The sequence below is a fragment of the Megalops cyprinoides genome, chromosome 24 (assembly GCF_013368585.1).
Source record: "Megalops cyprinoides isolate fMegCyp1 chromosome 24, fMegCyp1.pri, whole genome shotgun sequence".
In the NCBI taxonomy this organism is placed as follows: domain Eukaryota; kingdom Metazoa; phylum Chordata; class Actinopteri; order Elopiformes; family Megalopidae; genus Megalops; species Megalops cyprinoides.
In genome coordinates this window covers 9,621,232-9,648,040 of record NC_050606.1, presented here as the reverse complement: position 1 = coordinate 9,648,040, position 26,809 = coordinate 9,621,232, and the positions used below count along the sequence as shown (strand labels likewise).

The window sequence follows — 26,809 nt, the reverse complement described above, 5'->3', positions numbered from 1 at the left end:
CACACACTAAGGTATCCCACCCCCACAGCTGGGTCACTCCTTTTATTGGGAGGGTGGGGAACTTGCCCCAAACCACTATCTGGGCACGAGCCATGCTCATACACTCCTGGCACACACCGATTTGGTGTGGGTCTGCGTCACACCAAGACCTCTTTGTTTTAAAGCATTAGGACCTGTCTTAACTGGCATCACAGACACAGAAAAAAGACAGCAACGCCACAGTCATTTTTAGAATTTTTTTAATAAATAATTTCGGAAACAGTTTTTTTTTGCAAAAAAGTGAAAAGAATGCAGAAATAAAAAGGCACTTCAAAAAAAAAAAGTGTGTGTGGCATGTGTAGCACGAGGCACTGAAGTCTAAAATACTCCCTTAACAGTGATCTTTCAAAAGAAAACAATTGCTTTCAGCTTTCACCAAAGACGAGAGGAGACAATTATCCAGACAGAGAGAGATCACGGACATGAAAGACAAACACACTTGAGAACGGCGTCTTTCAAGGTTTTGCTTACTGTGGCTGACACTACACACTTACAGTTAGCCTTTTGTCTCTCAAATAAAGCAGTTATTTTTTGGCAATGTTTAAAACGAGTAGTGGGTGACCTGAGTTCTTAAAATGCAGCCCCTTGCACCAAAAAATACACGATTCTCCTCTTGGTTCACGACCATTATGCCGACTAATGAGGCTAGAGAAATCTTCATCCCTTCCAATTTCCATCGATTGTTTTACTCCACGCAAAATAAAAAAAATAAAAAAGAACACAAAACAAACCATTTCTTCACTTCCTGTCTCCTGTGACTTACCACAGAAATCCATTATACAACATACTGTACACAAAACAATGTAATGCTGTACAAGGAGCCTGCTATTATCTCTAAGCACCACCTTGTTAAAAGTTCTACACCCAGGTCATGTTTTCACACTAACACTAACTTTAAAGACCAGGCGGAGAACTGTTCTCTCCGGACTATGTCGGTTGACTTTGCCAAAGGCACAAAATGAACTCCAATGACCTGTTGCCAGTCCTGTGGCATTTTTTTTATCCAAAAGTAAAACCCAAGTTTATACATATAGTACAATTACCGAATGATGCATAGAAAAAGAAAAAAAACAAAAAACAAAACTATTGTTAGTAAAAACTGAAAGTGGTCAGATGCATGGCTATGGTACTGTGACTATAAAAACAAAATGGAAAAAAAAACCCTCCTCTACCCACCCTCCACCCCAATCTTCCTCCCCCCTCCACCCCAATCTCCCTCCCCCAAACTATTTTGCATACAGTGTTGGAATGAGAGGCAAGAGGCTCCATCATTTGCCCTCATATTTGGGATTGACCACAGTCGTCACAGCGCTTTTGTAAATGGGGTTTTCACCCTGGAAGAGAAACAAAATGAGAGTTAGTGGACGGCCGCGGTGCTCAGGCTCGAGTCAGTCACGGTGTTAAAGCAGGGCACCTCTCTTCCCCTTTCCTGGGGGAGCAGAGAGCAAACTTCACATGCACAGCCGGGTCAAGTCAGTTGAGTCTGAAGGGCTGATTCACCAACACAAGCGTGCACGAGTAAAAGGCACTCTGATCCAGAGTCAGTGACTTTTTTTACAGATGGCCTATACCTTCTCAACAGAACTGTACGACCAATAAGACCAGCACATTTCCCTTATACTTCTACAAGGTACTGATGGAAATTTGAGAAGTTGGACAAATTAGGCAAGTTAACACAAAGATTGTATACTGTTGTGTTGATTCCATTTTCTCACAACATTAATTCTTATCCACGTTTGCTCTTGTTAGTGTTTAATAAGATGAAATCCACGCCACCCTCTGTAGTGTGTGAAGAACATGGTCACAACATGCAGTCTGTGGGGTATAACATTCCCCCTTGGCTGTGACACTGTGGTAAGCGTAGGGGGTTCAGGAACCCCATCTTAATCCTAAGTGGGGCTGATGATACCCATAACCTGACAATTTACTCCCTCTCAAGACGTTACTACACAGAAGGAGCCATTACCCACACCGGTAAATTCAGTACAGCAGTGCCACGGTGTGGACATCATTCTACCTAAGCATCTCCCTACATATTTCCTTAAAATTTATCAAACAGGCTTAAACAAAGAGAAACCATGAATAAGGCAAAAACCTATTCCCTGTCAAGACCTGCTTTAAAAATGTAAAGTCAAAGAGTGATGCAGACAGTGGAAGGAATGAATTTTGGAATTGGGTTGGTGTGGGAGTTACGGCAGAAATGGAGCAAACACCACAAACCAAAAACAAACCCATGCAGGAAAAATGAGGATAGGAAGGCAATACAAACTCAAAGGGGCACAGCTTTACGTCCATAGTTTGGGTTCTGGAACTTATTAACGGGACTCTTGTAAATGGGGTTCTCTTGCTACAGGTAGAGAACAGGACAGAGAGCTTAGAGAGCAGTGGAAAGAAAGATGATGGACAGCATGAAAAAGTCAACAGATAAAGAGGACAGGATGGGATGGTTTGGAGTGATTTTACCTTTCACATTCAATAGGGTTCAACAAAAGTGAACTTAGCTACTAACTGGCACTTATTTTAAGGTGGTGTAGCATTTACTTATTAGCAAGAGCATAAAGGCATAGCATATGGATGAACCACTACCTGAACCAGTTTAACATAGAGAAAGTTGAGCAGGAGAGCTGTAGTTTCAGACAGGCAGGGATCAAACCTCAAAAAGTGGGAAAAGAATAGCAGAGGCCAGTTTCTTATTGCTGCTCTTTTGCCTATTCTTTAAATCACTATTTAGACTCTCTGACACCTTCAAGAAAAAACAGCCGGATCTTTCTGTGAACAAAGTCATAGTGATTGCTGCTCTCATTCCTGAGTGTGCAAATAGGAGGATCCCTGATATCCACATGCCCCGCCCAGTCTCCACGTCCCTCCACGCAGAGGGGCTGTGAGTCATCGGGAAGCATTTCACCCAGCCCTTCACTGCTGCTGCTCCGGACATGCCATCTCCCAGCTGCACTTCCTATTATGGGCATGCAATACCACCGTCTGGCCAGCAGGAGGCAGCAGCACACTGACACTCCAGCTAAACGGAAGGGCACTCCCAGAAAATGAGGATGTGCAACCAGGGTCCTCCTGAAGCTCCACGACCTCAACGCCGCCTTTGTTTGTCACTGTTGTCATTGGTAACCAGAAGGCTGGATTGCAGGGGTGAGGTTGAGTTTTAACAGATCCATACGGGGATCCTGGGCTGTGGAGAGGGCTGGCTGAAACTTGCACGCACTGACCTGAGGACAGCTCTAAAGGCCGAGTGGCCCAGCTTATATAGGTCAAATTACAAAACCTTACTGATCTGGGAACACGTCATGTTTTTCTCGCAAATGTCGATAAGGCACCTCAGTTTTCCCTGTGCATTTCATGACCTCACAGGTTCAAAACTGCCACAGAAGCAGCACATAAGAAGATATCAATACACTTTCAATGTAACCCTATTTCCAGAGGGACAGGATTCTCTGCGACGGTGCATTTCGGCTCCGCGGCCTGGCTTACCGTGTCCCACTTGGCGTTCATCTTCTCCTTCTCAAACTTGGCGAACTCCCTCCTGTCGTGGATGATCATCAGCAGTTTCCAGATGAGCAGCAGTGCCAGGCCAATGAGGACGATCCCCGCCACCACGCCCGCCACGATGGGGATGATGTCAGGGCCCGTGGAGCACTCTGTGAGCCGGGCAGACGCACAGAGCAAGGCATCATGGGACACGTGACCAAAACCAACACAGAGCTACAGCAGAATGACTAAAGTGGGCGTCTGCTTGGAAAAAAAAGCAGAACTGCTCATAGCCCGCCAGGGCATATTGAAACAGTTTAAACCGCGGGCGTGGGAGTGAGTTGGAGGGCGTTTTATCTGCAGTGAGAAACTGCAATGGCGTAATGGTGCCGTTCGGGCGAACACTTTAAAGCAGGGGTGTCCAAACCTCTCCTGGAGGGCCACTTGTCCTGCATGTTTTAGATCTCTCCCTGCTCCAACACAGCCGATTCAAATGATCAACTCCTTATGAACTCCTGAAGCTGCTGAATAACAAACTGATCATTTGAATCAGATGTGTTGGAGCAGGGAGAGATCTAAAACATGCAGGACAAGTGGCCCTCCAGGAGAGGTTTGGACACCCCTGCTTTAAACACTTTAAAATTCCAGCACTTTGTGAGAACATATTTGAGCTGGCTGATCAGATGATGAATGAGATAATATTGTATGTTGTTTGTTTTTCCATTTTTGCAGGTTGCACAGACTTTTTTGATAACACCCACTCTCAATATTTCAACTTTCTGCACCCACCCTGTGCCCTCTGGGCCAATGTCCAGCATTTGCCTGCTCTCTGTAGACAATAATTTAAGCGGCATATTCCACAAGGCTACTTGTTAGCGCTGTTCATATTCAGGCCTGCTAAAACACGCGAGCCCCGCGGACTTTTCCCCTCCCGGAACGGCCCACCCACCGAGCTTCTCCACCACGTGGACCTCCTTCTTGGTGTCGTTGTTGACGGCGTAGGTGTAGTAGAACCAGCAGTCGTTGTTGGCGTCGCGCTCCTTGCAGTGCATGAGGGGGAAGGACTGCACGGGCTGCGGCAGCTTGCTCTGGTCCGACACCTTGATGATCTTGAAGTCGCTGCACTCCTCCTTGCAGGTGTCCTTCTTCAGGCCCGTGCCGAAGGCCAGGCACTCTACGCAGTCCCTGTTTGGGGGGGGAAGAGACAGGGGGTGTCCAGGTAGGCAGAGGGTGGAGGGGAGAGGAGGGGGTTAGGTGCTAACAGCCCCCTTCTTAGGGCTCTTGCTTTCCAACATGCTAAGATGACTGGACTGAGGCGGGTGGAGGGAGTTGATGTGGACTTGCCTTTTCTTTAAATATAAACCCATTTACAAAGCTAGCAGCCTGTAGGGAGGGTCGCCCTGGTTTATCTCAGACACACTTGTGCTTGATGCAGCTCTAGCTCAAATTTAGCCCCCTGGTTTAAGCCTAGTTTGACCCTCATGGTGCCCAGACTAACTCACGGTTAGTACAGCTCGAGTGGACAGATTTCCCTCTGGCTGAAGGACAGTGGAACCATGTCCCGGCCCCCTTCATTCATGCTTGTTGTGGCTCTAAAGCACATACTTAGCCCCCTGCTTTGAGCCTAATTTGTCCCTCATGGTGCCCACTTGGTCACGCTTGATGCAGCCGTAATGTACAGTTTTGGTTCCCCCGGTTTAAAGGACAGCTGAACCCACATATTGCTTGATACAGCTGTAAAGGACAGATCTGACCTCCTGGTTTAAGAGTAGTTTTCTCCCATGATACCCAGGCTTACCCATGCTTGATACAGCTGTAAAGCACAGATCTGCCCCCCCCCCCGCTTTAAGGCTGGTGTATCCCCCACTCACTTGTGCTCTGTGCAGACGCTGGGGCAGGTGGGGCACAGCTCGCAGGTGGGGCCCTGGAACTTGGGGTCGGTGCACTTGCAGGTTCCGCACTCGCAGTTGCCGCGGCCGTTGCAGATCTGCTTGTTCTTGGCCAGGCAGGTGGTGGTGTCCAGCGAGCAGTCGCAGGCGCTGCCCGTGTAGTTGGCGTCGCAGATGCACACCCTGCACTCGCAGCGGCCGTGACCTGAGGGGCGGGGCGCCACGGCAACGGGGGGAAGGAGGGGGGGGTCATTGAGGCAAAGCACTTTCAGGGACAACACATGACCATTTTCTAAAACCAGGATCCCTATTCTACAGCCAGCGTAACACGCTTATCATTTAACTTGTATACAGTTTAGAACATCTTCAATGAAAAAGGTTGTAAGAGCTTGGATGGTCTACTGTAATGGAAGTAAGCCTGCTTAAGAGTGTCTGCTAAATGAATGTAATGTAATGTAATGTAATATAAATGGCCAGAGAAATTTTCAGCTGGACATACCAAGCAAAAGTCAATTAAATCACGCTTACTATGCGTTTAAAGTTTAAAGAGATGTTTAAAGTTTAAAAATGCTTGCCATATCAAATGAAGCACTCTCTCAAAGAGCTCCGTAAGAACTCTAGGCACTGCTAAAACGTAACAATGAATGGGTTGGACGTGAGAGATGCACTGACTGTGATGTGGTGGTCGAACCCCACTCTGACCACAAAGACCGCTCCCACACGAGTGATATGCAGAATGTGATGTAGTGGTCGCAGCCCGTGCTGACCGCAGAGAGACCGCTCTCACCTCCGCAGAGCTTGTTGCCGGAGCGGTCGCAGTTGAAGTTGTCGCACTCGCAGAACTTGCCGCTGTAGCGCTCCTCCGGGTTGTCCCTCTTCTTGCACTCGCATGTCCCGCAGATGCAGTCCCCGTTGTTGCTGCAGATGTCCGTGCCGTTGTCCCGGCGACAGTTGGCATCCAGGTCGTCGCTGTTGACCTCCTCGGTACTGCATTCGCACTCTCTGCCGATGCGCCCTTCGTTACAACTGAGAGATAGATATAGCTTTACCAACACTAACTCTAATGCTTTACCAATACTGGCCCTGATGCTTTACCAACACTGGCATTAATGCTTTGCCAGCACTGGCTCTAATGCTTTGCCAATATTGGCTCTGAGGTCACTCAACAGAGTTGCGGTTGCCTTAACACAGGCCTTTCTAATGCAACGCCATTAAGATAACTTATTACAGTTTAACAAGAAGTCATAATTGGAAACAGAAATTCACTTGATGTTGTCTAATAAAAGTCCAGACACATGCATTTGAACATGTACCTGAGGAAAACTCGTTATAGTTGAATGTTCAAGCAACACATTAAGCAGATGGCCCTTAGAGAGCTGATTTTACCAGCATCAATTCATTTGTGACATCTCTCAAGTTTCTCTTTCAATGCAAAGCAATCAGTACTTAAAAAAAACAGGATCTAAGGGCTTAATGCATCAGATCACATGTTCCAGCCCTGCTCTTCTTTGACTGAAATTTCATGTTGTGGTTTGTGGGAGATGAAGCATGGGGGGGTGTACCTGCAGGCGCCGCACTCGAAGGTCCCGTTGCCGTTGTTGCAGCGCATGCTGTTGGGCTCCCCCTTCGCCTGACACTTGCACTCGCAGATGAAGTTGAGCACCAGCTCCACCTCCTCGGTGAAGCCCAGCGGCTTGATCTTGATGACCTCCGGCTTGCCGTGCTCGGGGCATTTGGTCGCCTTGACGCTGATGCTGAAGGACACCTGCGGGACGCAGATCGCGTATTTCAACACACACACACACACACAAGACAGGAGTTCCACAGAGGCAGTTTGAAAAATCATTCTGGAAAACCTCAGAATAATCTGTTAGATCTACACCAGGCAGATCACACACAGTTCACCAGGCATTTGAAACAGACATTCTGTCCAGACATAAACATCAGTGTAGTTTACACAAGATTCAAGAGGGACAGCTTTTATCCAAGTTTAGAGAGGATTCAGGGGGGACAGCTTGTATCCCAAGCCCTCCCTGGGATAAATGATCGGAGTGAAAGGTCATCTGGTTTCTCGCCTACCTCGTCTCCGATGGAGATATTGGAACACTTCCTGCCGTTCTCCCCCTCTCCAATCACACCGTTCTTGCAGTGGGCCTGGTACTCCATGACCACCCCTTCTGGCAGCTTGCTGTTCTCCAGGATCACCTCAGACGACAGAGACTGCAACAGACAGCGCAGATCTGTCAGCCATTTTTCAAGCGTTATGGCAAATGCTAATCTGACCTTGTTAGCGTAACATCTCATCACAGTTTTGAACATTTACAGAGAGGTGTCACAGTGTGAATGAATCCAGGTACATTGCTGTATGGAAGCCTTAGAGCGTCACTCTAACCTCTTTGCCACTGTTATTGCTGTTGGAGGGTGGGTACTCACGTTGTAAGCATCGATAATCAGTTTGATAACGTTGCTGGAGTTGGAGGACAGGGTGCCCACTGCAGACTTTGGAATGAGATTCTTCAGCTCCTACAGACAAAAGATGACACCAAGTGCACTCATTTGTAAAACAAATTGCTCTCTCTGTTGTTAAAAGCAATTTATCGCCACTCAAAAAATGGGAATCCATTTCTTGCTGTTAAAATGGGTTTAGACGAATGGTGGAAATCCCAGGGGTGGTGACAACACTCTGACACACACATCTGATTATGGACATAATATTACACATTGTTCCAGGGCATATTACACCTACATATGACTCATTTATGAAGCTGCACATTTCCTTCCTGTTCAAAGTTCACCTCTCTCTCCACTCCACCACATGGCTACCCATATGCCACTGGGAGCAACAGCAGAGGACAGGTCACATGCAGAGGCACCCTGGCTTCTACCTTGTAAACAGACTGGAAGTCTTGCGTGACGGCAAAGATGGTCTGAATGTTGTTGTCGCTCAGTTTCTGGACCAGGTGGGCTATGGAAGGATAGTCCTGCAAAAACAATGAACAAAAGTCATTCTCTTAGTCAAAGATCCATCATGACATGCCATATTACATAAGTATACCACTCCCTTGAACGGCAGACAGCCTTGCTCAGAGTGAGTAACACTTGTTTAATATGTAGATGAACAGATGGATTATGCACTGGTGTAATTCAAGTACTTCCATCAAAGGTACAGCAGCAGTGTCCCCACCTGCGGACTCAACCCCGCAACCTCCTCCTTATACACCCCTTTCATAAGCACTGCTCCATCTCACTGCCACCGTTAGCTCTGCCCAGTTAAACCTGCCTCCACTCTGCACCAGCAGCGGTGTGTGACAGGCCTGAGTACGTACGTAGTAGTGGCTCATGGTGTACATGTTGTTCTCCAGGTGGCACTTCCCGTCGTTAGGCAACACGATGCCGCCCAGTTTCCCATCACCGGCGAAGTGGAAGCCGGCGTCGGTGGAGAACACCAGGAGGCGAGTCACGTTCCTCCAGCCAATGTGCTCCTAGCAGGGGAGAAAGGGGAGGAGACAGATGTGTTACCACCCCCTACGCAGTCGGACAATTCAAATAAAATCTCATCTATGCTGATTCCTTCAGTCCAATCACACTGTGGCAGGTTCTAGATCTGAAAAGAATGCTGTTAAATTGAGCCAAAGATGATATTCCTGAAATTCCTGCAGTGAAGTCAAAGTAAAAGACCATGTCTATAGGCCCTACAGAGACCTAGGCAGTAAAGTTAAATCACAGTTTAAACTTATTTGCTGCTTCTGCACTGAGACAAAGGGGGTTCCCAAATGGTTATAACTGAGGTCAGCATGTTGGGCCAATAGGGTCATGTGACTCACCCCGCAGACTGCCACCTGCATGATGGCGTCGAAGCCGCCCTCGGGCGAGTCCAGGTTGCCGGAGATCTGCTGCTGGCTGACCAGCTTGTTGAACTGCTCGCCGTTGCTGGTCAGCTTCAGCACGTTCTTGTAGCTGAAGGGGCTGGTGCAGTTCTGGTCGCCAGTGCAGGGGTTCAGCAGCTTGGCTGGCGTGGTGCTGATGTAGGGCATCACCGTCTTCTCCACAAACGAGCCGAAGCCTGAAAGCACCAATGCCGGGCTGAATGACACCTCTCCAGCCAATCAGAACCACCGCTTCATGGCGGTACATGGTACATTTGGAAAATCATACCCGTGGAAGCTGATTGGCTGGGCACCCCAAGTGTATACATAAATCAACCTTATTGTGAGGGCTTTGCCTTCCAGCCAGTTTTCTATGGATAGTATTTTTTGACCTTTCCAACAAACGTACAAGTTCTAATAAAGGGATCATTGATAATAAAGGTACACGACAAATTAATATGATAAAGTCTAAAATAAATAAAATAATATGAATAAAGATGAGTTACTGATACTAATTTCAGTAACCTTTAAGTCTGTTGGAACAGCAGGGGTGGATTACATCATGATGAACACTGCATGCCATAGGACTCTTACCGATTCGGAAGTCAGAAGTGATCTCCTGCATTTCACGCATCAGGTCTGTACCCAGGTTTTTCACATTCTCCAAATCGTCCTTCATGGAATAGGAGAGGTCCATAAGGTAGTACAGGTCGATGGGGTAGTCTTCAGCTCTCTTGAACTTCAGTTTGAAGGACTGGGCCTCACCTGGAGGGACAGACGTAAATATTCCATTGTGGTGACAAGTGCAGTTTACTTAACATTATCTCATGCTGACATTGTACACAGCTCAGTGAACGAGTCAAGATAAGAACTTTCAATTGTACTACGCAGTTAAATCAAAACGATACATTGTTTAGTACGAGAAAATCCGTACAGACATCATGATTGCACGATCTGTCCATGTTAGTGTATTTCACGAAGAGTATTTCATCAGATGTGTTATGCTCACGCTCACTGGTCTGGGAGAGGTGTTAGCCTGGTCTGACACTGTTGCTCATTCTACTTGAATGGATACACTTCTGTTCTATTTTGCTGGAAGTTGCTCTGGATAAGAGAATCTGCTAACTATATGTAACATAATATAATGTTAACACTGCCTATTAAGGGCCATAACACTCAAAATAAAAGGACGTGGTTTCACAAAGTGCAAGTAATAGACCTGGGAATACCCAATGTTAAACTCAACCAGATGAGGACCAAGCCAAATCCTGATCCTCAGAGTGATTCCTGAGGGTTTTAAGCAGTGTTTCCGACGCGCCTACCTGATGCCGTGTAGATAGGGATAAGTTTGGAACAGAGGGGGGGTTACCTGATCTCAGCCTGAGCGTCAGTTTCTGCGGCTGGATCTGGGTGATGTCCTCGGGCTTCAGCTTCTCCGTCTTGTCCTTGCGGTCAGTGACGGGCGTGTCCTTGTCGACGGTCAGGCTCCCGCGGGGGTTGGCGATGTCGGTCGCCAGGCAGCCCTTCTTCTGCAGGGACTCGACCTCGTCGCAGCGCGCTGACGTGGGCTCGCCCTGCTTCAGGAAGTCCTGGAACCAGGTGAGAGGGTGAGCGTGAGGGACGGGGGAGGGGTGGGTTGACACGGACCACCACAGGAGGCGGTGACATTTTGGGCCTTTTGCTTGCAGCTGACAGTCGGAACTTTGGAAAGTTAAGAAATTCATTCTGGATCCTTTGCAAGTATCAACAGTACCCAATTTTCCTCTCATGCCAGTGCATTAGCCACAGATCCAAAGAGCAGTCAGACTTTTTTTAATATGCCATCCAATTAATGGTTTGCATTGACATGACAGCAGACATGCTGCAGTTTGTCCGGTAATCAATGCTGCCTCTGGAGACTTCATTCCTAAATGACATGGTTTCATAACTCCTTATCAAGGCCCTTTCCCTGAAGCAATCACAGGGGGAGCGGCCTCATTACAAAGGAAGGAGGTTAACAGGGCACACTGCCTCTCAGTCCTGCGGTGATCTCACGGAAGGTAAACCATCTCAGCGTTTAAAACAGATAAAGACAGCGAACTCATTTCCTGCCTCGGCCGCACGACACAACCGCAACACCGAAAAACAACTGGGAAACGCTGACAAACAAATCAGCTCCCAGGGCGCATTTTATCTTTGCATTGTTGCTTCGGTGTTGCCTATAAAAAGCTGTGTTTAACACTTTGTGACCCTGTGACACCCAATGAGGATCCTTGTTTAGATGCTGCAGAAAAAACAGCTGCTTCCTGGAGAAAGGTGCAGCTGGGAGTGAGGCTTTGGTAACCCCAGAACCCATTATGAGACTCACTGATGAGACCCAATCATAAGATCTTGCCATAGAAAATACAGCGTTTTGGTTGGTTAAAAAAAAGTCAGTGATTGACAGGTCATGGAGCCCCTGGCCATTTCAGGGTTCATGCAGTCTCGCTCTCCTCACTAGAGGAAGGCTGTGGGACACAGGGCAGCAGAAGTCAGCTGTCGCGTACACACAGGTGCCCCCTGTCCTGACCTTCCCGGTGGGCGGATAATTAAGGCGGACAGGTCCTTACACGACTCGCTAATAACTCTGAGAGGCTCACTTATCTGACGTGTCCAATCAGATCCATGGCAAACTAATAATTGTCAGGAGAGACTCTCACCCCCAGAGGTTCTCTGCTAACCTCCCTAGCAGAAAGACATGTATATTTACTGGAAGGGGTTTGGAAAGAGCTGCCATATTTCAGTTTGGCCTACTATGTCCTACTATCATTCAGATATTCACGCATACAGGCGTGGATGATTCATACAAGGCAGAACTTGCCGTTTTCTTGGTAACTACTGAGGAAAGCAACAGATTTGCGGTATTTCTTCAATTTCTTCATAACAATTGCATATAAACTAATGCTCTCGCAGCACAAATCACACAACACCTGTGACGTAACCTGCAGACAGAGCTGGCTGCATGAAGCTTGCAGGAGGGCAGAAGCTGCAGTTCCATCTGAAAAGAACGAGCAGGCCTGCATGCTGTTTGGCATGTACTTACAGGGTCCATGCACCATCCGCATTTCTCTCCGACCTGAATGCACTGCCCGCAGGACTTTGCATTCGCTTTGATGCACTCGTTTCCATCTGAGGGCGCAGGAAAAAGAAACTTCAATGACTGACAACACCACCAAACAACACACTCCATCTACACATTGCTTAGTGCTTAACATGTGGACTGTCCTTCCATTCTGCCCTTTTGCAGGCTAGGCCCAAGATGGAACATTTCAAGCTCTGTATTCACTACCACACCCTTGGGGGGGGGGGGGGGGGGGGGGGGGGTCAGACAGACAGCTGTGGTAACAATCACATGAGCTGATGGAAACAGCTGAAGACCTCCTCTTGTGTTACCTCCCCCACATAACTACAGTCAAGCACCAAGCAGTCGAATGAAAGGACCACTCACTGTCAGCACTGCAGCAATGAAAAAGTTAAAGGATCTCAACTATTACAAGTCTGATAAACATATGCAGATGACACATAAGTGTTTCTGCTGCTACCTTACAGAGGGTCTGTCACTAATTCAACAACCAAACAGCTGTGCATTAAACACTGAGGGGACAAATACAGGCAGAGACAGATACAGGCAGAGACAAGCTTTAAAGAGTCACATCTAAATTCACAGCCAGACCTTACCTTGCTGGGAGCTGCCGTAATGGATGATTACTAACAACGTTGATATGAAAAGAAGTTTTAGGGCCATCTGAAAAAGAGAAGTCAAAAAGAAAGAACAATTAGAAACGCTGAATTCAGAATGCATTTATGAAGCTGCTTTATGAAAAAGTGTAAGGTCACTGTGAACAGGGTGAGGTACCTCCCCTCCCCCCTTCCATTCACCTGTATCTTACCCACAGGAAACACTGTACCATTCATACCAGTTCACACACCAGCACCCTGGCTAAGCTCAGAGCTCATTAAAAAGCTTGTTAAAGTTTGTTAATGGTCTGGATTCGCAGACTGAATGTACACTGCCATCTATGTAGCCCAATGCATTACAGACAGACCAAGTGCTCAACACAGCATGTACTATGGTGTTTATCCGACCATGCAGCGTAACCACAACAGCCCTGCATTGCCTGCCAACCTCTTCCTGACTGAGCCGCTATCGCTAAGGGGCAAACGCATCACCCCCTCCAGAGCCTCCCTTAAACAGGGCTGCTCAGAAACCTGCGCTGGCGAAAAGGAAATGCCGCTCCAGTGTGGAGCCGAAACGCTCGTCTGCAAAAGGTGCGAGAACGTTCTGGTCGACACGGCGAGGATGCAGGTCACTTCCTGTCACAGCAGGGCAGAAATAGAAGCCAGCGAGCGCGGTCATGCCTTTAAGCCCTCAAACAGCCGATGCAGTGAGCTGAAAATACTGAGGCTACTGTGCGACTGCGGGGCTAGGGTCAAATGGGTACAACAGAGGCAGAGATGAAAAGGGGGCCTTTGAGCAGCCAACCTTAGATGACGAGTACAGAAACCAACAGCAACAAAAATACACTGAGCTCACCCACTTGCTGCATGAGAAACTGACATTGACAAGAGAAACTGGCAAGTGGCTGTTTAGAATGATATTTGTCCAGTAAAACAGGGCATACAGGACATGACATGTAACCGTTTCCCATCAGCCACTGAGCCAGGGAGGGTGGTGGGCCGATGGCGACAGAGAGCGGCAGACGAGATCAGCGTGAGATCAGCGATGATCCTTTGACAGCCGCTCTGAGCTGTGAGCCTGCTGGAGAGGACGGAGGGGGATGCCGGGGACGGCAGGCAGGCAGCGCAGAGTGGGCGGCGTCTGGCCCAACATTCCTGACCGGCCGGGTCCCGGCGGACTTGGCCGAGAGCCGCGCTCTCTCTCCTCCGCTCAGCACGCGTCTGTTTCCATATTCGGTCACGCAGCTCCTTACTGCACCCCCCCGTCCCCCCCAACCCCCTCTTCCCCCCCCGCGCCCCCCGTTTCCCGCTGGCCTCTCGTGGCGCTTCCAAACCGCCGTCCCCCAGCCCGGGGAAGGGGACCCCGCGCCCCGCGGAGGAACGGAGTTTCCATGACGACGCTCTGAGGCAGAACGCCACGGAGCCTTATTGGGCGGCGGGAAGCAAGGCCGAACTTTCCGCAGGAAATGAACCGGCCTGGCTGGGAGCGCCCGATCACGGGCCCTCTGTGACGAATAACGGGGCTCATTTCAGCCCCTGCGGAGTAGCGCAGAGGTACCGACACACACTGGAATCTGGCTACTACCATCCCTGCCCTGCCTCCGCAGCTGTCTGACCACAGCTCAACCCGAGGCTGAGCTCAGGGGAGGGCTGCCATGCAGTGCTGAGGATCCTCAGAGAGCCCTCAGCTCAGAGCTCTGCGGCCTGCTTCAGCTCTGCAGTGGAGGGAGAGGGAGGCTGGGCGGCTCGGAGCATTGCTGATGGATGACAGCCCCCCTGCCTTCCCTCCCCCCCCCATCCCCCGGTCACCCTCCCCCCTCCGCTGCTGGGAAAGCAGATCCCTGCCCAGAGCTGTTACGGGCTCCCACCCAACCCCCCTCCCCAGCCCCCACCGTGGAAATGCAGCCGCGCCCATGACATCATACGCCTTTAACGAGAGGGGGGCGAGCCCCAGGCGAGCTGGCGAGAGCCGGGAGGAGAATACCAAGCAGCGTCTCCCGGGGCAGACAAAAGGGAGGGCCGTAAAGATGTTCCTGTCCCCGCGGGCGGCCCTCGCTCCGCTCACGGGGCCCTGTCGCCGCAGCGACCGCCCCCTGGCCGGGCACCGCCGAGCTCGCCCTCGGAGCCCCGCAAAAACGGCGTGCGATCTTTGAGGCAGCCTTCCCGCACCGCGAAAACCGTGCTGGGTGCAGGATGTGAACTATTGCAACTGGCATCCTGTGTGACATCTGAAAAAGGCACGGCTCCGAAACACACGCGTTTCTGTGAAAGGTGTTAGCGCCGGGCAAAAAAAAAACCTGCGCAATGCGGTTTCATCTTCATAAACTTGTGGTGTCAAATTCAGGTCTCCGTTTCAAAGTGTCAATGTTCTGGCTCAGTCGCACCTGAGTGAAAGTCACTGCAAGCTCTTAAAAACAATTCAAAATCGGTACTCCGTTTTCTACGAATCAATGCAACGCAAAGACAGACATGGTCCAGCCTTTCCCTTCAAAAACCCCTCTAGCAACATTCCTTTCAGTTCCACTGCATAGACAGGAGACTGCTGTGCAGGGCACCAAATTGCATTTGGTCAACTTCCCACAGCCCAGACGGCCGTTGGGGGAGGGCTATCACAATTTAAACAGAGAATTTAACGGACAAGGGGTGGAGACCTGCTCCATGTCCACCACACTGATAACAGCTGATAACTCTGCATAACGCTTGCATAACTTTCCCATCCATCTTAAGGCACTGTACAGACCTTGTTGAACTTATTGCACAAACAAGGTTTATGCCCTTGCTTTCACTGCAGACTAAGAAAAGCTGCATTTGACCACTTGGCGTATGCCATGTTTCTGGTGGTAAATCCCGTTCAGAACCAAACCCATTTGGAAGCACTCAGCAGCCGTGGTATGAGCCATTCTGTAATAATTCATGACATCATCTTAACAGAGACACTTGAGGTCATTCCTGGAGTTTATGACTCAGCCATATTAATAAACCAAGTACTTAACCTCACATATAACCTCAGTTTCATTTACATTGCAAAGGCATGATACATGTCGCTATTTGCAAAAATGAAGAGTAGTGTCTATAATGGACAAAATCTTTGTATTGAAGGGTCTGACCCTGAGTATTTCTGATACCTTCCAAACAACATTCTTTGAATTAAATGTCTCCTTTATGACTATACCAACATTAACCAAAATTATGACTGCTAAAAGCCTTAGCAATTTGAATGGATTTGGATAAGACTTCAAGAGTATGCTATAACCTGTAAACTAAGGTTTACCATTGCCTTCGCGTAAGGAAACATTTGATTGCGTTCTGAGGCGGAGCGATGACAATCTGTTGTGTCTACAGCATCGCAGAGGGCCTATTCCTGTCCAGTCCGGCCAATTCGACTTGTCTCTACGGAAACGCATCCTAATCTCACAGGAAACCGTGATCCTGTCTGGCCGAGGCCTGAACCCCCCCCCCACCCCTCTTCCCCTCCCGCTGTGGGACATGGAAACACGGTCCCCGTGGAAAAACACGCCTGCCTTCTGTGGCGGAACCACCAGGTGGAGGTACCCCGCCTCCGCTGCCGCCCGCTAACACAACAAGACACGCCACCACACCAAGGCCTTCCCAAACCCTGCAAATAACCTGCGGTCAACACTGGAACATCCAGGGAGGCCGAAAACAAAACTGCGAGCGAATATAAGGCGGGCTTCGCTTTCAGAGAGGGATTAAAGGAGGTGTTTCTGACTGCACCGGACTCTGAAACACGGCTCTGAAAAAGTGGCTTCGGCGAATAATATTTACAGTGTGAATCAACATGGCATCTCAATGGCTTTGTATGGTCAGGACGGCCAGGAGAGAGGCAGACCCCACCGCTGCCTTTCCAGCAAACTTTTGAAACGCTGCCCAAGACCGTTTGTGCGTGTTTGCTGGAGAGCTGCACACAACACTTTCACAGCTCCTTTTAAGCACATTGTTTTCTCCTACCCAACCAGATTTCTTTTTCACGAGCTCAGTTACTTCCAAGCGAGCCAATGCATTAGACAATAGACAACATGTGAAGTTTGAAAAGAAAGGCACGAGGACGAGTATGACTCTGAAAGAAGGTTTTTTTTAAGGGTTTCACCCCCTTCGTTAGCTGCAGATGCGCCTCATGGCTCGGCCCTCAATCCTGCATGCGCCTGAGCAGTGAATTTAGGACAAACCAGACACAATTTGAGTCCTGACATTCTGAATTATTTATAGGAGTCTTTAAGTGGGCCACACACCCCCACACCCAGGGAGACAAAGGGCGCACTGACTGAGCAAAACTCTGCGAAGGCCTCATCTGAGAGGCAGCCATTTTAATCACTTATCTTATAAATACCGAGTACATCTCAAAGATTTTCACTGTAACCGGGGCTTTAAAACTAAATGCAGTCAACTGCATGGTAGTCAGCATTTTAAAATACACAAATGCCTAAAAAAAAGTAGCATCTCAAAGGAGAAGGAGTAGTAGCCTGCCCGCTAAAAACAAGCTCGCTACAATGGTTAGCAAAAGACGAAGCCACTGAATTCCTTCACTGCTGTCAAGACAAGTGTAAATCACTTCCCTGTGCATTTACGATCACAGCAAAGATTTCATTTTGTACAGTGCAGCTGTGGGAATTCAGGCACAGCAACAAAAAGCTTATTCTCAATTCTGCCTAAAAGGCCAACATCTGACTGGGAGCCCCACTTCCTGTAGCCACATCCGTCCCCACCTGCTCATTTCCAACACACAGACATACCCTGCCCCCTCACACAACAAATGGCAAGATAAATCAAAACTCATTGCAGCGTGCAATACAATAGGTACAGTACAACAGGTGTTTCTGATCTCGAATTGCCTGCAGGCCTCTGCATTGGAGTATTCAGCTTGTCTTTGGACAGAGGAGTGTGCGGCCCCCGGCTGATGCGGCCGGCTTTTCTTTATGTCGGCATCTCTTCGCTCTACATGCCGCCTAGAGATGCTGAGCTCGATAGCATTATCTTGCGCTAATGGCCGGCCTCCTGGCACGAGAAGTATCCCGGGATAGACGTCCCCCAAAGCGTCCGAAAGATCATTTCCTCTCTCCCTTTGTCGGAAATCTGAACCTGAACACTCTGCAGTTACGTTACATTGCATTCATTTAGCAGACGCTCTTATCCAGAACGACTTCCAGCACAACAGAACATGAGCGTTAAAGGCAGTAGTGTCCTCCCAGCAGCTGTAGCTGAAACAGCGGTAGTTATCAGCGATGTTTGACGAACGCGTGTGAAGTTTCACACTTGCCCTCTTCTGACAGGGAGTAAGCTGTCACAGCTGACATTAAAGGGTCTGCCTGTCAAGGCTGTGTCCCCAAACACAAGAATATCACACATCTTTGGATGAGAATTACTGAACTGATCCAGCTGGATGGAGAAAGCCTTACTTCTACCACAGACATGAGGAAAACCTCAAGCATACAGCTATACCACCACTTGCATTATTTCTACTTTCTACTAAATTACATCTCCCTGATGACTTAAAAACCTGCTTTACTGGACCAACTATGGCCACCCTGGGAAAACCTAGACTCCAAACTATTTGACTAGGCTTTCAGATGCAGCTTGCTCACATTGTTCAAATATAACATTCTAGAAGAATGTTTTGAATGCAATGTTTGGAAAAGGCCAAGAAAGCTTCCCCAAGAGGGATAACAGTTGAATGTGAATTCATGTGAGGTACTGGATGATTAGTCCTGTTACGTACACAAAATTTTAAAAAATATACAAGTCTTGGTTTTCTGTCACACAAAGCTTCAGTACACTAGAGAGAAGCTGCTGTATGGAGATTCCATCTCCTGCATGTTGACCAGCTGGAGCTTCCTCTCGAAGACGGACATTTCCTATTGTTACCCCAGCTGCTTCCTATGCAAAGACACTTAGTTTCAAAATGTTTATCTAAGTTTTTCCCCCCATTTCTAGAACTATAGTGCATTCAGTGCTACTAGTAGCTGATGAGCTTCAAAATCATATATGAATATATATAATCACATATCACATATATGTCAATCACAAATGCTAGTTTTTTTTTTTAGAAGAAGACAAAACTAGCTTAGATTCAGATCGACAACTGGTTATTGAAATGTACGTATGTGCATGTATGGTGTGCGTGTGTGTGTGTGTGTGTGTGTGTGTGTGTGTGTGTGTGTGTGTGTGTGTGTGTGTGCCTGTCCACACATGCATGCATGCGTATGTGGGGGGTTAACCTTTCATTTGCTAAAGGAGTGTACAGAGTAAAGGTGTGCGGCCTGCACAGGCATTGTAAATCATTAATCTGCCCCCGTTTACGCTTCAAGCCAACAGTTTTTCAACAAAGCAGAAAAGAAAAGAGGCGTACACCGTTCAACAGCCCATGGCTCAGTTTCCTGCCAGGAAAAGGAACGCTTGCTGGGGAATAGTGACTAACGGCTCCAAACATTGCTGCTGGTGTATGTTCTATTTAGAATATGGACACACATCACCATTTTGAGTGGTTATCCGGTCTGGGAAAGTCTGCTGTTAAGCAATCAGGGGTACAGAACAGGATGGGATGGGGGAAGGCAGAGTCCTCTGTGAAAACAGACAACATGGCGTCTGTTCAAATAGAGTGATTTGGCCGACACTCTACATTTGATATTCAAACACAGCAAAGTTCAGTTTTTTTTTTTTTAAAAGAATATTTCAGAAATACATTCCGCAATGCCGCAAAATGAACTGAAATTTTCTACAAATTCTACAAAATGGAACAAAAAATTTTACCAAATTGGTATTTCAAGGTTGGTTTCCTTCTAACATTGCCAGTAAAATAAATAAGACTTATCAAAAATATTGACAGACACTACTGATAAGCCATTTACCAGCTAAACAAGGGTTTGCTGCAGTTCACAGGTACACAAACGGCAGGCCTTGTCTGACTCACACTGCATGAAGGGAATCGTGTGTAAGTAGAATTAAAGGTGAATGGAATTGTGGGTGAATGAAAACATGGCTGCCCCTGTATCTGAGGACAACAGCATACAGTACAAGCTCCTGAGGGTTGCCCAGGAATGCCATTTCACCCTTTACTTCTTACAGCGAGGCAAAGGAAATTCCTCGGCTTAATCAGGTTAAAACCTTCTCCCGTCAGCACACAAGCATAGCATGGAGATGCTCACAACTGCTCATCTGTGCCTTGCAAATCTGCAGAGCGTTGCTGAGCCGGGGCATGCTCCTATCTGCTAATCTAAACGCCGGCATGTAGGAATGGGGCTGCAAAGAGGCCAAAGGCAGCTTTCGGTGTGTTCGGGAGGAGCCACACCTTCTTGCTAGCTGGTGTTGTTTGTGCTCTGTCTATCCAATTAGCAGGCACGCACAGCAGGCAAACTGCGACAGAGATGAAAGGCCGCGGGGCCGAGCAGCTGGTCTCCATCTTCACAGCTCCGTTCCTTCCTCAGGAGAATCAAAAATTCCCCGTTGCGGTTCGAACGCCGGGGATTCACTGCGGGCGAGCACGAGGGTAAACTTAACTCCCTAACCGCAAGGCAAACAGCTACTTTGTTAGAGAGTCCTAAACTCTGCCATTGTTCTGAAAAACGGGGGGGGGCTAGACACAGGCAGTCGTGAGTCGTTCTGCAATCCACATGAACGCAGAGGGCTCTCCCACGCAACATTAAACCTCAATGTTCCTACAACACAGCACATCGGTGTGTAAAAAAGGCGAGAAATTTGTTTGGTTTCGCATCTGTGAATCGCTATCTAGTTACGTGACATAGTTTCTGTACTTATCTACAGCCTACAGTTCTTACCCATGCAAATGCATGGCTCGGAACAACGCAACTCACATGAGCAGTCTGTTCACCTGTTGAAGTTTGGTTAGAAAAGGTGGACAGAGGCCCGACACAGCGGAACAGTCGCCCGAAACCTGCTTTGTGCGCTCATTTCATGTATGTGGGCCAACGTGATACTGCTGAGCTATGTCACAACCCCACAGAGCCCAGAGCCCAGAGCCAATGCTATATGCCAGGAACTGTGAGCCAGCTCATTAATGAGCAAATAAAAATTAAGCTGTGTCATTTATAAATCGCTGAAGAGTGTAAAAACGAATCCAAGTTATACTTGCAAAGACACTAGCGATTACCAGTTTGTTCCGACACAAAACAAAAGTATTTGGGGAAGTGCATTCCACAGCCTCTTTTTGATGGCCTTCTTACATACATTATTATATTTTTTTATCATTATACCCTTATCTATGGTTTTTTAAATTTATTATTATAGAGCATATTATCTGTGGGTTTCTAATACCCACCACTAACGCCTGCTCTACTGTGAGGAGGATGGACTGTGTTTCTTCCAGCGCATATCGTGTTTATTTGCTTTGCTGATCCACCCCTCTGAGAGAAGGCTAGAATTCGAATGCCTCCCATTTCACACTAGCCCTAGTATGCGCATTTCTGAGTGCGAACTGGGGTCGTTTCCAATTGTGACGGTGCACGTGACAGCGCTCTCAGCCATTCACAGAGCGGGAGACTCGTCACATGACCACCCCCGAAATTTCTCTTCAAAATTCACCTTGAGGCTCTCAGGCCGGCTGAGATAAGAAACAAGAGTCTTATGTTTAGAGGGCTGCCCCTCTAAACGGTGGCAGTAGCGAGACACACAGCCCGAAAGCTGGAAATGCAGACAAGATGTTTGAGTCCTCCGTCCTTCTGAGGGGTTCTTAGAGGAACAAACATATGGGGAGTGTCCAGGCCGCTTCTGAGAAGTTGCCAAGCGATGAGTAAGCAGCTAATTACAACACTAACCCCACCCTTTACCATATGTGTCCTTATATTCAAGTACTTCTGCAAGAACTTTTGATCCCATTCGGTCTCCATGACACCCTCAGAAAAGGAGAACTTGCCTGTGTGTGCATGCCTCCATGTGTGTGTCCATGAGCAGGTGAAAAAACAGATCCAAATCAAAACGAGGGCCTTTCATGAAAAACTTCTGTGGAAATGACGCATGCCCTTACTGTGGGGTACACGCATCTCCAAGGACGATACCGAAGGTCTAAAATAAGATGCGCAATGCTAGTACTGTAGACTGACTGAAAGACATACCTCCTGGAGAGCGAGTGCAAAGCAGGCTAAGTAGCACCATTTAAATATTTCTGCTTTGGTTGAGCTGGCATCTATTGAAGTGGGTGGGGTGGGGGAGGGGGTTAAACAGCCAAATAGCCACCCATAAATCAGATGAGTCTATACCCACCCCCCACCCCCCACCACTTGCTATCAGACCTCTGGGGTCACATCAACTCAGCTGCCGTGACTCACAGTCCCCCTGCTCTCCTCAATTAGGTCTCCTTGCAGCACAAGTGCACTTCCATTTCCTTAATTAAACCAAGCCACAGATTCTCATTCCGGGGTGGGGGTGAGATTCGCCGGAGCGGTTTCCTTTTTCTTCTACTGAGTACGTAATTTCGAAAGAGGAAAGAAAGCGTCCTTAAATTCAATCAGGCCTTGGGCTTCGTTCAGTCAATACCTATTGTACATCAGATTTCTCCTACGTGATCAAAATAGTCCATTTATAAGATGGCTGGAATACCCATCCATCACAACACCGCATGCTGGAAAACAGCTTACACATCAGATGGGAGAAATGAAAACAGACAAAGCTGAAGATTTCTTAATATGGACATTTCCGGGCCTAGGTGCAAAATAAAAAGCTCCAGACAACCAACTGGGGAAAACAAGCTTTGACTCAGACAGTGAACCGTAGGGGTAATGTTAACAATGCTGTGAATCACTGAGTACCTCCCTCCCCCACCCCCAGCACTGCACTGCACTGCTGCCCAATACTCACTCCCTACGATGACCTCACTGCAATGGCTACTTGCTCTGCTCCACTGTAGATGCATCATCTCAAGGAAGCCCCCGGGAAATGACTCAGATGGCCAGAACACTGAACAAGGCTTTGGCTGGTCAAACTCGCTCTTCAGTACTTTACTCCCCCCTGTTCAGAGTGCGGTTAAGCAGTTCTCAGTGAGACAGAACCAGGGTGAGGAGAACGGCATCAGCAGAAATCAACATAACGTACACTCCAAGTTACCCAACATCACCCTTTAAAGCATCTTCCAAATCTCTAGCTGCCTGTGAGCAATGTTCAAGGCAAGTCTGTTCAGCTCCCTTTACCAAAACAAGGCCTAGAGCACAAATTTCCATGCTCATCAAACACAAAGACAATTGATGCCACTGGCTGGACATTCAAAAACGGCTCTAGCTGTCACTGGGAGATGCTGGTGAATCACGTACCCTTTGGCTATATTCTTCTTACAGGAAGAGATTGAGGAGGAGGGACACACCCTGCATTATTGGCAGCACAGTTTTGCCTCCAGGTAATGGAAATGCTGACCACAAATGCTCTCACATACTAAAACCAAAGCTAGGTTAACCTCACGCTGAGACAGTCAAGCAAACCTTAACTTAGTCCCTTGAGATTGGTAACCCACAGTTTACACACCATAATTCCACATCTTAGGAGGAGCAATTGTTCAGAAACCTTTAACCGCAGGCTTGGTTTTAGATTTTCACTTCTCCTTCTCTACCTCAACTCCTACCAACAACATAACATAACAACTGTCCTCTTACATCAATTCAGCTTACATCAGTCCACTGGAATGCTGAAAATTCATAAAACTCTTAGAGAGAAGAAATATGGACAAAAGCATATTGCCATGAATTCAGCCAAGTAACTCACCTAGAGGCCTAATTGGTACTCTAGCTGAACCAAGCTCTCAATATGTTGCTGGATAATCATTACAAACCACTGGAGAAGGCTTCCCTGAAAGTCCATTCAAATGGAAAAATCCACAGTAATAGGATATAAACCTTCAACTGTACAATTGCCAAGGTACTTTAAATTTTGCTAAATATAATAATGAGCACGTCCTAGAACGCTGCCTTTTTAGGAACGTCATGAAGCAACCACACAAAACTGTAGGCCATTTGCTCAACTGCAAGTAACAACAAATTATGGGAAAACTGTCTACAGCTCAGAGACCTCTGATTGTAGGCGTTCATTACAAAGTTTGGGATGTGTTTTCAAAGTAACTGGGAATACTGTAAAAGTTCAGATGAGATCGTTTTCTTAACCTTAAAGGCGTGGTTTACTGCAAAGACGCGATCACTCACGGTAAAAAGTCTGCATGATGGGTACTTTCTCTGCATGATTGGAACACCTATAAAACTTTACCAACATCCTACGTCATATGAATACAGCCAATTATGGCGTGGCATGACGATGTAGCTTCTTTTCTTACCCGATTAATCATTCTACCAAACTTGTGTAGACTTAGGTTTCCCCCAACAGAGTAAAATAGTTATAATTACGACAGCTCACATTGTGGCTGCATTTTTGGTCGTGTAACAGTCTTTTTGTCCTTGTCCTTCTCACTTTCACGACATTATACTTGTCAACATGGAATCCAACACGACTAGTGTCTCGCCATGTTAAATGCCCCAGTATCGGGGTTGCCAGATTTGGAGTTTCAAGAGTCATACTAGGCAGCTTACTTCTATGCACACCCATGAAAAAAAAATAAAAAAAAAATCTAAAAATATAAATTCCACCCACATTTCATTCATCTACGGTGAAAACTGACGGAATAAATGTATTTTTAGCGTAGCCTAAATCCAAATATTTGGTTGAGGTCACGGTTTTGCATAATAGAATGTATTAAAAGTTGGAAGAACTACCTTTTTTTAAGTATTTGTCTTTGCGAGAATCGTTTCTGACAACACTCTGACTTTGATTGTGATTTTTGCTGGCAACCCTGTCCCGGAGTTCAGCGTCCAGTTGCGGCCACTGCTTGCTCGAGACACTCCCTAAATATAGCCCTGTCTAAACGTTACTATAGCACAAAATACAGCCGACCCAGCCTATTGTTCGGTCACATCAAAGCATATTTCGACAACGTTTAAGACCTTAAGATTGATGGTATGAGTGAAAAATCACTGTCTACGAAAACAAACCTTAACTTATTCATCCGATAAAACAATGGCGTGAGAATCCTCCATGTACCAAAAGAACTACAAATCCCAGTTGAATGATAAGAGTCATAATACATGTAGTTAGAATCCATAATTTGTAACGTTAGATTCGTTATAATGAAATCACAATCATACACAGAAGCGTAGTGCACTCGGAGTTTGAATAATGAAACCGGCAACAAAGTCAAACTAAAAGAGAATGAAGCGCCGCTAGTTTTGCTTCACCAACCCCGGAGCCGCTAGGCCTGGTCAACCGGAGGAAAATTAAGTGTGTCTAGATATCACTACATTCTCGGACAACTTCTAATATGTATGGACATTTGAGAATTAAAGATAGACTATTTCATGCTCACAATGAACATAAAAAGGTAAAAATCACTTGAACGTTCGGACCATGCACTCAGTCACCCGCACCCAACAATACACAATATGCATTCCAGTCTAGGGACAGGAAGATCAACTTAACGAACGTCAGCCTGTTCGCAACAAAAAGTCCAGCATTAAATCCAACAACTAACTTTTAATAGAGCAAAGTAGTTGGTAACTAAGTAATCAGATCAACAATATACATGATCGAACTGACAAAAATACTAGGGCAAGAACATCTTTATGGAATTGTATTTACCTTACAATGCGATCAGCAAAACCAGACCGTTGTTTTCACTTTCAAAGCAACATAGGTGGTAACGTTATCAAGTGTCAATGGATTCTCTTCCAACTCCAGTCGAAGTGGTGCCCTTTCAGATGGAAGGACCGATATCTAGCGACCTCCTTATTCACTTTCTTCGAGCGCAAAAAATCGGCTCTGTCTGTTTCATATGTAGCCTAACTTATTTCCGTTCCCAAGTACAAAGCATCTCGGATCAATGATTCACCGGACACAAATTAACTTAAAACTACGGATGAAGAGACTCCACATGCGAACAAATGTTCAATGTGTCCTCAAACGTGCAATCCCCTGTTTCTCTTGATCCAAGGAGGACGGGAGGGGCAAAGGATACAGTGTTGGAGGCGCAGACCCCCTTATCTTGACTCCGCCCCCACAGGAAATGCCGAAAGCTTGATGCTTGATACTTGATACTGTTTAAATACGCATGCGTCAGACGCGACTAATCAGTCCCCCTCCTCATACTCCCATGGGGAGTGGGTATACGGATTGCTAATTGGAGACGTACAGATTAACTTTGTTAGCGTCACCTTGCTTAATGTCACTTTCTAAATGTCACCCTTTGAAAAACACACTTGCTATGTACCGTTTGTTTCAGTGGTAAGCATTTTAGGATCACTGGAAACTAGAAACATTGTGAAATGCCAATCAAAGTTGGTGGGGCGGTGCAGCAAAGGGATATCATGAGTTTAGCTAATACTAGTTAAAGGACAATGCCAAAAATGTCTTCTCACTTCGTAACAGTGAACAATGCACTCCAAACATCTTGGATAGGGCCAGATGTATTAACCACCACCAGCCGTTTTAAAAGTTCACATTTAACTTGGAGATCATAAGATCACACAATTCTCTTCCCCAAGAGAAGGTTAAAAGTGCTGAATGGTCATTTCAGTTGGTTTTTGTTTAAATGAGTAAATGTTTTAACCAGCAACAAAATTGACTTTTTTGTTCTTTGTGTGTTCTGCCAAGCCAAATTAGAACCCCATTGGGTTTGCCTGTTTCTAACTAGCTAATTAGTTTTGCAATTGCTCCTTTTGCTTGCTAGACTGAGAAAAGTGATTTTAAGAAATACTGTATAGCAGTTGACAAAGAAAGTAGAAAATCCAGTAGCAATACCCTCTCCCCCTGGTAACAGAAAAATGTGTCTCTGATTGGGTGAAA

General features: G+C 47.0%; 1 protein-coding gene across 2 annotated transcripts; it reads right to left on the bottom strand.

The window, feature by feature from the left end:
* Positions 1-1,032: 1,032 nt before the first annotated feature.
* Positions 1,033-25,972, bottom strand: LOC118770957 (integrin beta-1-like). 2 transcript variants are annotated; one of them, XM_036518750.1, is made up of 16 exons: positions 25,607-25,972; positions 12,971-13,037; positions 12,336-12,421; positions 10,644-10,863; positions 9,869-10,039; positions 9,233-9,471; positions 8,735-8,890; positions 8,294-8,389; positions 7,842-7,931; positions 7,488-7,628; positions 6,971-7,173; positions 6,196-6,434; positions 5,391-5,613; positions 4,469-4,704; positions 3,523-3,689; positions 1,033-1,373 (listed from the first exon to the last, which is right to left on the bottom strand). In XM_036518750.1, the coding sequence occupies exons 2-16, from the start codon at positions 13,035-13,037 to the stop codon at positions 1,308-1,310; spliced, it is 2,400 nt and encodes a 799-aa protein (XP_036374643.1). In that variant the 5' UTR covers positions 25,607-25,972; the 3' UTR covers positions 1,033-1,307. The 2 variants fall into 2 exon arrangements, with proteins under 2 accessions (XP_036374643.1, XP_036374642.1); XM_036518749.1 differs by lacking the exon at positions 1,033-1,373 and adding an exon at positions 2,197-2,386.
* Positions 25,973-26,809: the final 837 nt, after the last annotated feature.

Excerpts from the sequence above, each read along its gene's own strand:
- LOC118770957 (XM_036518749.1), bottom strand. The coding sequence starts at position 13,037 with ATGGCCCTAAAACTTCTTTTCATATCAACGTTGTTAGTAATCATCCAT. Across the intron at positions 8,390-8,734 it reads ACACCATGAGCCACTACTAC|GACTATCCTTCCATAGCCCA; the intron begins GTACGTACTCAG and ends TTGTTTTTGCAG. Across the intron at positions 7,629-7,841 it reads TGATTATCGATGCTTACAAC|TCTCTGTCGTCTGAGGTGAT; the intron begins GTGAGTACCCAC and ends TGTCTGTTGCAG.